Source organism: Babylonia areolata, chromosome 22, assembly GCF_041734735.1.
Source record: "Babylonia areolata isolate BAREFJ2019XMU chromosome 22, ASM4173473v1, whole genome shotgun sequence".
In the NCBI taxonomy this organism is placed as follows: domain Eukaryota; kingdom Metazoa; phylum Mollusca; class Gastropoda; order Neogastropoda; family Buccinidae; genus Babylonia; species Babylonia areolata.
In genome coordinates, this window is record NC_134897.1 from 11,805,215 (window position 1) to 11,816,980 (window position 11,766).

At 44.6% G+C, this 11,766-nt stretch overlaps 2 protein-coding genes across 2 annotated transcripts in view; both read left to right on the plus strand.

Annotated features, from left to right (window-relative positions):
- Window positions 1–9,049, plus strand: part of LOC143297511 (uncharacterized) — a 10,713-nt gene extending 1,664 nt beyond the window's left edge. Inside the window, exons 2-10 of the mRNA XM_076609910.1 lie at window positions 486–549; window positions 1,588–1,647; window positions 2,845–2,961; window positions 4,695–4,726; window positions 6,257–6,358; window positions 7,042–7,152; window positions 7,709–7,819; window positions 8,399–8,529; window positions 9,037–9,049. Of these exons, the coding sequence (XP_076466025.1) occupies window positions 486–549; window positions 1,588–1,647; window positions 2,845–2,961; window positions 4,695–4,726; window positions 6,257–6,358; window positions 7,042–7,152; window positions 7,709–7,819; window positions 8,399–8,529; window positions 9,037–9,049 (741 nt within the window). The remainder of the gene's footprint in view (window positions 1–485; window positions 550–1,587; window positions 1,648–2,844; window positions 2,962–4,694; window positions 4,727–6,256; window positions 6,359–7,041; window positions 7,153–7,708; window positions 7,820–8,398; window positions 8,530–9,036) is intronic.
- On the plus strand, window positions 9,045–11,766 carry LOC143297426 (uncharacterized). Its single transcript, XM_076609774.1, has 3 exons — window positions 9,045–9,147; window positions 10,322–10,406; window positions 11,460–11,766. The coding sequence occupies exons 1-3, from the start codon at window positions 9,052–9,054 to the stop codon at window positions 11,594–11,596; spliced, it is 318 nt and encodes a 105-aa protein (XP_076465889.1). The 5' UTR covers window positions 9,045–9,051; the 3' UTR covers window positions 11,597–11,766.

Genomic DNA, 11,766 nt, shown 5'->3' on the forward strand with positions numbered 1-11,766 from the left:
CGCGCTGGTTCGAATCACGGCACAGCCGCCGATATTTTCTCCCTCTCCACTAGACCTTGAGTGGTGGTCTGGACGCTAGTCATTCGGATGAGACGATAAAAAGAGGTGCCGTGTGCAGCATGCATTTAGCGCACGTAAAAGAACCCACGGCAACAAAAGGGTTGTTCCTGGCATAAATCTGTAGAAAAATCCACTTCGATAGGAAAAACAAATAAAACTGCACGCAGAAAAAAATACAAAAAAATGGGTGGCGCTGTAGTGTAGCGACGCGCTCTCCCTGGGGAGAGCAGCCCAAATTTCACACAGAGAAATCTGTTGTGATAGAAAGAAATACAAATACAAATACAGTACAATAAAATACAACATGACACAATTCGATACAATACAATACAATACAATACAATACAATACACATGCCAGCGTTAGTCAGATGGAGTATTATCTGTTATGTGTAAACCTACAAAATGGCTAACCTGTTGTTGCAGAAAACCATTTTCGTCGTCATCATTTTGAGCTGGACAATTTACGCCACCTCGGCACAGGATTCAGGTAACGTTTCCGTCCGTTTACTCATTGATTCATTCAATCGTCTCTCAATTCATTCCTTTAACTCACTCAGTACGGCCAGACCTCTCTTCTCCTCTACACAGACCCCTCGGATGTCCAATGGGTGTCTGAATGACCCAACCTTTAGCTTCCGTCGTCAGAATTGTCGTATTCTTTGTCAACATTCACCTCTTCAGTGTAAGAGTCTTCCGCTTGTAATATTTTGATGGTGGTAATTGGGGAGAAACGGTGTTAACGTCGTCTCTTTCGCCGTTCGTATATGGAAAGAGTTATTTTTTGTTATTGTTTGTTTGTTTGTTTTTTGTGTGTTTTTTTGTGCAACCTCAACATAAGATTTGGGTAACATTCATGCATGTTACTTTTTAATGTTTGTTTGTTCCATGTCAGAAAAATCAAAATAAAAGGATAATATATATTATATGTATTCATTTTCATCTTTGTTTAAGATTTGGGTAACATTCATGCATGTTATTTTTTTAATGTTTGTTTGTTCCATGTCAGAAAAATTAAAATAAAAGGATAATATATATTATCATATATATTCATTTTCATCTTTGTTTTCAATATATATTTATTTCCATATATATTTACTCTGCTGTTTATCTATTCACGACACCTAAAGTACTTACACGAGCACGGAATATAAATTCATCTCGTTATCTCTTGGTTCCTTTCCATTTATCATCTGTTTCATTGTATGTCTGTTTCTCTCAGCGTGTGGGTGCATGTAATACTATGTGTGTGTGAGCGTGCATGTGTGTGGAGGCGTGCGTGCACATGTTAGCACCTTCGTAGGGTGCATGCTAACGAGAAAATGCACGCATTTCAAGCAAAATTACCCTGACTTACCTTGAAATCGCCTGAGACACCACAAGGCGGTGATCCGTGAACGCTATAACCCCCCCCCCCACCCAACGCCCCCCCCCCCCCCCCGCACCGCCCCTCCCTCCCCATGGGTTTCTTGCCCCCTGGTCAACCTTGTTCCCGCGCTGTGTCATGGGAAGAATTGTCTGTGGGCAGGAGAGGTCAATGCCACTGTCCCTGAAACAAACTTGGGAACAGAGGAGTTAACCCAAACAGGTAATGCACATCACCACCCTACACGCCATGCATGACAGCAGTGTACGAAACAATGCCATGCAATACAACCGATATGATTCGATGATACACGGTACAACACGACATTTCATGTTATGATATGATGCAGTCAGAAACGTTGGAATCCAATACGATTGGATACAGCACGGCATCATACGCAAAGATATATTACAACACGATAATGATACGATACCGTGTGACGCAATACCATACAATACAACACAATAGAATAACACAGTAATCCATCCAGGTAGGAAATTAACACGTGTGGTAATCAAAATGTAAGTTAGGAGCACGATACACAAACGCACAGAGAACACCCTTTTCTGAGGCTGTCTTGGCTTTGTTTCCATGTACATTTTCTCTCTTATATTTCTGCCTACAGCTCAGTCTTTTGTGAAGGACTATGACTCTCAAACTAGGAGGCAAAATTGCACTGGCTCTTAGTGCTGCAGCCTTGTGGGCTAGTTGGCCTTTGGGAACCATCCCAACGCCAACTGTCCTAAAACCCTCTTGGCCGAGAGAGTGAGGATGTACCTTGGGCAAGACACTCTCCACTATAATCAAATTCTAGCCCAAACAGTCGGAACAGCAGTTGCCTCCTCTGCTGTTCTGATGGTCATAGTCGGACACGACTGACTATCATATAAATAAATATATTTCTGCCTGTGTGGCTGATCGTGGAATGAGCAAAACAGCAATGGTTTGAAGTCATTTCTCATCTCCCTTCAAAGAGCAGCAGTGAGTTCACTCTTCGATATGGTTTACTGTTGTCTTCAACAATGTGTCAAGTTTTCAAACAGGTGTCTGTATACTAAGAGAAGTCTGTGCACTAGTTTTCAAAAGTTGTTTATTGTTGTTTTAATATTCAATTCAAATGTACAACAGGGTAAGCAATCACATTTACGTCTGTTTTTGTTTGTTTGTTTGTTTGTTTGTTTGTTTGTTTTTACTTTTGTACTATCATTATCATCATTATAATCATCACATTTCTACCATTATAAGTCTTTTTAGTACATATATATGTATATATATCAAACACATTTATGGGGATCTGCTAGACGAGCTAGAAACAACATAATTTTTTATTTTATTTATTTTTTTTACTTCATTTGATTTCATTTCATTTGAAGCACACCGACGCGTCAGACTAGGTGCCGGGAACTTCTTTTCCGACAGGTAATTCTTCAGCAGCAGCACCTGCAGCAGCAGAACAAAATGTTGCTGAACAGGAGTCTGGTGTGGTCCCTCCGACAGGGCTGAATTTGAATGAGACAGGCGGAGAGAGGGGTGAAGGTGGAGAGGGGGGTGAAGGTGGAGAGGGGGGTGAGGGGGGTGAAGGTGGAGAGGGGAGAGAAGGTGGAGAGGGGGGTGAAGATGGGGAGGGGGGTGAAGGCGGAGGAGAGGGGGGTGAAGGTGGAGGTGAGGGGGGTGAAGGTGGAGAGGGGGGTGAAGGTGGAGGTGAGGGGGGTGAAGGTGGAGGAGAGGGGGGTGAAGGTGGAGGAGAGGGGGGTGAAGGTGGAGAGGGGGGTGAAGGTGGAGGTGAGGGGGGTGAAGGTGGAGAGGGGGGTGAAGGTGGAGGAGAGGGGGGTGAAGGTGGAGAGGGGGGTGAAGGTGGAGGAGAGGGGGGTGAAGGTGGAGGTGAGGAGGGTGAAGGTGGTGGAGAGGGGGGTGAAGGTGGAGGAGAGGGGGGTGAAGGTGGAGAGGGGGGTGAAGGTGGAGGAGAGGGGGGTGAAGGTAGGGAGGAGGAGGAGGAGGAGGAAGCTGGGGGTGGTGCACAGCCTACACCAATCATTACCCCATCTCTCATGCCGGTCACGGGTGGAGGAGCCGGAGGCGGAGGCAGAGACGACAATGGCCGTGTGTTGGCGACGGTGAAAGAATCCCCAACCAACATGACTGCAGGCAATGATGATGGGTCTGGTGGGTGTAGGCCGTATTTCACTGTTCGCTTGAACTGATGGGATTTTCTCTTTCTCTTTCTTCTCAGTCTTCCTCCATCTTCTCCTTCTAGTGTTCTTTCTTTGTCTTGTGTAGTGTGTGTGTGTGTGTGTGTGTGTGTGTGTGTGTGTGAATAAGAGAGAGATTACAACTGATGAGATGAAAGGGAGAGAACCGAAAAGGCCCGGGAGAGAGAGCAAGTAAATCAGCTACACACACACACACACACACACACACACACACACACACACACACAACACACACACACACACACACACACACACACACACACACACACACAACACACACACACACACACAACACACACACACACACACACACACACTCTTTGCCGACAGGTAAATTCTTCTGCTGCAGCAAAACAAAACGACACTGAACAAGAAAGCAGCCTGCTGGCTCCACCACAGCCGAAGTTGGATGGGACAGGTGTGGAGGGAGGTGACGGGGGTGGAGAAGGTGGATCGGAGAAGGAGGAGGAGGAGGAGGAGGAAGAGAAGGAAGAAGAAGAAGCTGGGGGCGGGGCACCGACTCCACCAGTCACTACTACACTTCCCATGCCGGTCACGGGCGGAGGAGGAAGCGGAGGTAGTAGAGTTGTGTCGGTGCCAGTGAATGCGGGCCACGGTGAATCTTCGTGGGTGTATGCTTGAACGGGGTTTCGTTTTTCTCTGTCTTCCTCAGTCTTCCTTTTCTGTTCTTTCTTTCTTTCTTTTGTGGTTGTGTGTGTGTGTGTGTGTGTGTGTGTGTGTGTGTGTGTGTGTGTGTAAATGTGTGTGTGTAAATGTTATGTGCATGCATGCATGCGTGTGTGTGTGTGTGTGTGTGTGTGCGCGCGCGCATGCAACTAAAATTGATTCTAATATACGCTGCATGTATAAATGTGTGTGTGTAAATATTATGTGCATGCATGCATATGTGTGTGTGTGTGTGTGTGTGTGTGTGTGTGTGTGTGTGTGTGTGTGTGTGTGTGTGTGTGTGTGTGTGTGTGTGTGTGTGTGTGTGTGTGTGTGTGTGTACGCGCGTGACTAAAAACCTAACAGCGAATGCCCGCGACGCTTTCTACCCAGAGCAGGCGGCATGTATAAATGACACCACGTTTGTAACTGAACCCGCCGCCGCTCAGAACTCTGTCTCCAACCAAGGATAGGTGCTATGTAAACTTGTGTGATTGTAACCATATGATCAATCAATCAATCAATATAACATGACCAAGAGAAGTCCAAGTGGGGAAAGAGAGAGAGAGGGAGAGGGGGGGTGAGGGTGGGAGGGGGGAGGGAGGGGACAGACAGACATAGACACACAGAGAAAGAGACATAGAGAGAGTGAGAGAGGGATTGGTGGGAAACAGCTTATTTATTTATTTATTTTTTTATATAAATTTTTGTGTTATCTTTACTTAATTTTATTTTATTTTATTTATTTTTATTGTTATTTATTTATTTTATTTTATTTTATTTATTTATTTTTGTTTTGTGTGTGTGTGTTGTTTTTTTTCTCAAGGCCTGGCTAAGCGCATTGGGTCACGCTGCTGGTCAGGCATCAGCTTGAATCAAGCAGATGTGGTGTAGCGTATATGGATTTGACCGAACGCAGTGACGCCTCTTTGAGCTACTGATACTGATACTGATATTCACCGTGCCACGCACAATAAGATTCATACAGCAACATGTCACCATAGCAACAAGCGGAGGAAATAACATAACTGTGAAGATCCCTGGCAGAAAAAAAAAAAAAAAACAAGAGAGGCAAGGCCTTCAAGACTCACTTTGTGATAAATTAAGTCCCCTAGCATTAATTACAGAGTAAATATAAGAGGTCAAAGTGCCAAGTTTAGACAAAAAATGATAATAATGACTCCTCTTGTTGTTGTGTCAGAATAAGAGGTCAAAGTGCCAAGTTTGGAGAATACAAAAACTATAAATATAACAGAAAATGCAGTTTGCATATAATTAGGCTTCTTTCTTTATTTTTTTGTGCCCATCCCAGAGGTGCAATATTGTTTAACAAGATGACTGGAAAGAACTGAATTTTTCCTATTTTTATGCCAAATTTGGTGTCAACTGACAACGCATTTGCAGAGAAAATGTCAATGTTAAAGTTTACTACGGACACACAGACACACGGACACACACACACACACACACACACACACACACAGAGAGAGAGAGAGAGAGAGACAACCGAACACCGGGTTAAAACATACTCACTTTGTTTACACAAGTGAGTCAAAAATCACCTTTTTCCTTCTTCTAACTCAGGTTCTTCTTCATCCTGATTTTCCCCAAACATTTGAAACCCTCTCCCACCCTACTGACTCCTCTCCAAGGCCTGACTAGGAGCGTTGGGTTGCTGACGCTGCTGGTCAGGCATCTGCTTGGCAGATGTGGTGTAGCCGTATATGGATTAGTCCCGAACGCAGTGACGCCTCCTTGAGCTACTGAAACTGAAACTGACTCCTCTTCTGCACACCCTCTGCACACAGAACCCCCCTTGCCTTGCCTTGCCTTGCCTTGTCTTGGCTTGGCTTGTCTTGTCTTGCCTCGCCTTGCCTTGTCCTGTCTTGCCTTGCCTTGTCTTCTCTTGCCTTGTCTTGTCTTGTCTTGTCTCCCTGTTTACTGTTCTGTTGCAGGCTGGTATCCTTCAGGCAGCTGGGGGGATTGGAAGTGGGGCAGAGGAAAACACGGTTTCTTTCAACGGCTGCTTGGTGATGGTTGGGGTAGCAAACATCATGGTGAGAACTCACATGTGTGTGTGTGTGTGTGTGTGTGTGTGTTGTGTTGTGTGTGTGTGTGTGTGTGTGTGTGTGTGTGTGTGTGTGTGTGTGTGTGTGTGTGTGTGTGTGTGTGTGTGTGTGTGTGTGTGTGTGTGTGTGTGTGTGTGTGTGTGTGTGTCTGTGTCTGTGTGAGTCTGTGTGTCTGTGTGTAAAGAAAAGAAGGAGATAACAACTGATGAGAGGGAAGGGAGAAAGAGCAAGCGAATAAATCAGAGAGAGAGAGAGAGAGAGAGAGAGAGAGATCAATGCATCCGCATGTTTCATAATCATTTATTGATCAATATAGGCACCTTTTTGAACATTCTGTAAAGTCCTTTCACTTTAATAGGGCAGAGAGGCAAGAAAACGCACAGCAGTCAATACCGTACACAGACTAATTGCAGGAATCTAAAGCAAAACAATGCACACACACGCACACACACACACACAGAGACACATATATACACACTCAGTTAAGCAGAGATATACCTGTACACACACACACACACACACACACACACACACACACACACACACACACACACACTGACCTATGTATATTCATATAAAAACTCAATCAAACGACACACCCTCAAACAACCTACAGCCATCTTCTCTGCAAACTACTGATATACATCTGAATCCCATGCATTTTTACGCAGATTCTTCCAGTGAAGATGGAGGGAAATGGGGGTGGAGACGAGAAGATGGCAACGTTTTCCAACGGCTGTTTGGCGGAGGAGGTCGCGGTGGCAAAAAGACCGACGATGATTGTGAGACATGTGGAAGTAGTGTGGAATGAAGCTGATAAAAAGCGTGCACATAATTATTATATCAATCCATGTGTGAACGTGTATATGATCATGTATGCATGTGGTGGGGAGGTGGTGTGTGGGGGGGAGATACGACAGCCACTTACATGTTCAGATATATAAAATCACAAAGTTACATATGTACAAACACGCACATACAAGGTCAGATGCTTGCATCAATATATTCATGAATACATACACGAGCATGACGAACTGTGCGTGCATGCATGGATCCATGCTTGTAAGATCATTGGCAAGTGTGTTCTTGTGTTTCATAATCTTCGGAAAGGAAAGATTCACACACACACACACACACACACACACACACACAAACTCACACGCACGCACACTCACACGCACGCACGCACACACACACACACACACACACACACACACACACACTGACCTATGTATATTCATATAAAAACTAAATCAAACCACACACCCTCAAACAACCTACAGCCATCTTCTCTGCAAACTACTGATATACATCTGAATCCCATGCATTTTTACGCAGATTCTTCCAGTGAAGATGGAGGGAAATGGGGGTGGGGACGAGAAGATGGCAACGTTTTCCAACGACTGTTTGGCGGAGGAGGTCGCGGTGGCAAAAAGACCGACGATGATTGTGAGACATGTGGAAGTAGTGTGGAATGAAGCTGATAAAAAGCGTGCACATAATCATTATATCAATCCATGTGTGAACGTGTATGTGATCATGTATGCATGTGGTGGGGAGGTGGGGTGGGGGTGGGGGGAGATACGACACCCACTTACATGTTCAGATATATAAAATCACAAAGTTACATATGTACAAGCACGCACATACAAGGTCAGATGCTTGCATCAATATATTCATGAATACATACACGAGCATGACGAACTGTGCGTGCATGCATGGTTCCATGCTTGTAAGATCATTGGTAAGTGTGTTCTTGTGTTTCATAATCTTCGGAAAGGAAAGATTACACACACACACACACACACACACACACACACACACACACACACACACACAACTCACACGCACGCACACTCACACGCACGCACGCACACACACACACACACACACACACACACACACACACACACTGACCTATGTATATTCATATAAAAAATAAAACAAACGACACACCCTCAAACAACCTACAGCCATCTTCTCTGCAAACTACTGATATACATCTGAATCCCATGCATTTTTACGCAGATTCTTCCAGTGAAGATGGAGGGAAATGGGGGTGGGGACGAGAAGATGGCAACGTTTTCCAACGGCTGTTTGGCGGAGGAGGTCGCGGTGGTAAAAAGACCGACGATGATTGTGAGACATGTGGAAGTAGTGTGGAATGAAGCTGATAAAAAGCGTGCACATCATTATTATATCAATCCATGTGTGAATGTGTATGTGATCATGTATGCATGTGGTGGGGAGATGGAGAGGGGGGGGGGAGATACGACACCCACTTACATGTTCAGATATATAAAATCACAAAGTTACATATGTACAAGCACGCACATACAAAGTCAGCTGTTTGCATTTACATATTCATGAATACATACACGAGCATGACGAACTGTGCGTGCATGTATAGGTCATGCCTGTAAGATCATTGGTTAGTGTGTTCTTGTGTTTCATAATCTTCGGAAAGGAAAGATTCACACACACACACACACACACACACACACACACACACACACACACACACACACACACACACACACACACGACACACTGACCTATGTATATTCATATAAAAACTAAATCAAACCACACACCCTCAAACAACCTACAGCCATCTTCTCTGCAAACTACTGATATACATCTGAATCCCATGCATTTTTACGCAGATTCTTCCAGTGAAGATGGAGGGAAATGGGGGTGGGGACGAGAAGATGGCAACGTTTTCCAACGGCTGTTTGGCGGAGGAGGTCGCGGTGGCAAAAAGACCGACGATGATTGTGAGACATGTGGAAGTAGTGTGGAATGAAGCTGATAAAAAGCGTGCACATAATCATTATATCAATCCATGTGTGAACGTGTATGTGATCATGTATGCATGTGGTGGGGAGGTGGGGGGTGTGGGGGTGGGGGGAGTTACGACACCCACTTACATGTTCAGATATATAAAATCACAAAGTTACATATGTACAAGCACGCACATACAAGGTCAGATGCTTGCATTTATATATTCATGAATACATACACGAGCATGACGGACTGTGCGTGCATACATGGATCCATGCTTGTAAGATCATTGGCAAGTGTGTTCTTGTGTTTCATAATCTTCGGAAAGGAAAGATTGAAGAGGGTGGAGAGGTGGGAGACAAAGCAGTGAAAATGGACATGTAAGCTATCCATGAATAAGAGAAGATAAAAAGAACAAGGTGGAATCAACATAATATTCAAACAAATCTGACTGTCCACAAATCCATTTTTCCAAAGACCAAATGAATGATAGGACTGAACGACCAATGAAGAGAACCGATTTGAAACTGATTGATTTGTTGACTGGTTGATAAAAAGACCTTTTTTTTTTTTGCTGCCCCATCATCTGCACCGTTTCAGTGGCATTCCTCCCATGCCGCTCATTTAGATTCCCCCATACACGGCCACACCTGGGTTTGTCCGTCGCAGTTCCAATGTCGACAGTCCACAGGGAACCATCGATGTTGGGTCGCCAGGAGGCCACACACCAGAGGAGACCCTGCACTGCTGCTGAGTCACTTCGGTGGTGTTCAGTGGTGCCTGTTCTGTTTTAACGTACATAGGACACCACCTACTAAGCACCCTACCAACGACAATAATGGCTTAGTCGCTGAGCCAGACTGAGTGAGCGTCCCTCCCAGAGTGGAGACCGCCACCACCACCACCCCCCCCCCCTGTGTGGTCCCAGTCTCCCCATTTAAGCCCACAGCACACTCAACTCTGGGTAGGAGCCGGTCACGGGCCGAAAAACCCACCTCCGCTGGGATTCGAACCCGCGTCCTCCCAGCCGTCAGTCCGCGACGCTAACCACTTCGCCACGGCGGCTGGTATAAAAAGAACAATTTTGTTTGGGAACACGATTTGTGATAGTATCTCATTGTAACTGTCAGTTGTTTATTAAAATCTATTTTTTGCTGTTGTTGGCAGCTTTTCCTGATGGAGAAAGATGGGACTGGGGAAGAGGTGGAGGAGGACGTGGTTATAAGTGGTGGTGATGGTTGTCCAAGTGAAGGTAAGGCTCCACTGAATCAAACTCTGTGTGTGTGTGTGTGTGTGTGTGTGTGTGTGTGTGTGTGCATGCGTGTGTGTGTGTGAATGACTATATAATAATTATGTCCAGAGTGTGTGAGAGAAAGAGAATATGTGTGTGTGTGTGTGTGTTTGTGTGTACACACACACACACACATTCTGTGTGTACACACACAAACATACACATGCATAGCTGCGCACATATGTGTGTGTGTGTGTGTGTGTGTGTGTGTGTGTGTGTGTGTGTGTGTGTGTGTGTGTGAGCAAGTCTGTGTGTCAGTTTGTGTGTCCAGGAGTGTGTGAGACAGAAAGCCAATGCAGTGTGTTTGTGCATGCACATATGCATATCAGTGTGTGTGTGTGTGTGTTGGTTACAAATGCACCTTTTCTGGGGTATGGGGGCGAGATAGGGTGGAGTGGGAGCTGGGGGGGGGGGGGGGGCTGGCGGGAGGGGGAGGGACAATGAAAGCAGGTTAATTCTTATCACACACACACACACACACACACACACACACACACGCGCGCGCGCGCACGCATAAACACACACTTTCAACCAATACACCCTTTATTCATATTTTCAGAACAAATTAATCAGTTTATTTATCTGGTTTTGTGAATTAGCTTAAAAAAAAAGATTAATTTTATTTTTTATTACTTTGTTTATCTATCATCAAGGGTATAATTTTACATGAGTCTTTCTTCTTTTTTTTTTTTTTAACATTTTCTTAATTCCATTTTGGTAGGTTGACATTTTACAACAACAACAGCATCTTAATGGACATTTATAAAGAAGAAAAAACAAACAAAGAACAAAAAACAAAACAAAAAACAAACAAACACCATAAATACTCTGATAGAAACAGCCAAGCAGCTGGATTATACACTGGTTGGTTATCATCATGGGGTATTATCATTCATTTCTTAAGATCTTTCACAAGCTGTCAAGGAATACAAACTGTCAAGTATCTTAGAACACGTTCACAGAAAGTGAACATGAGTCTTGGTCATCTGCTCATTACTGTGCTATACTTGACAGAGAGTCTGCGTGCCAAATGTGGGAAGTCAGTTGGCCGCGGGAATAAAGACAAGACTGGTGGAAATATTGTCAGGCTGAGGTCGGCACTCACGTTTCAAAGGGCTCCAGGCCACGAGTGTGATAACTACAACTGGTGACTGCATCATCATCATCATCAAAATTCTTTAAAGGCGAATTCAGGACAACATGACTGGACTGACAACTGCAGTGGAACCTTGTGATTAACTTCTTCACACTGTATGTCATTCCCTACCCTAAAAGAGTTAGATATTGATTAGAATCAGTTGGACTGGTATTACAGACCTCT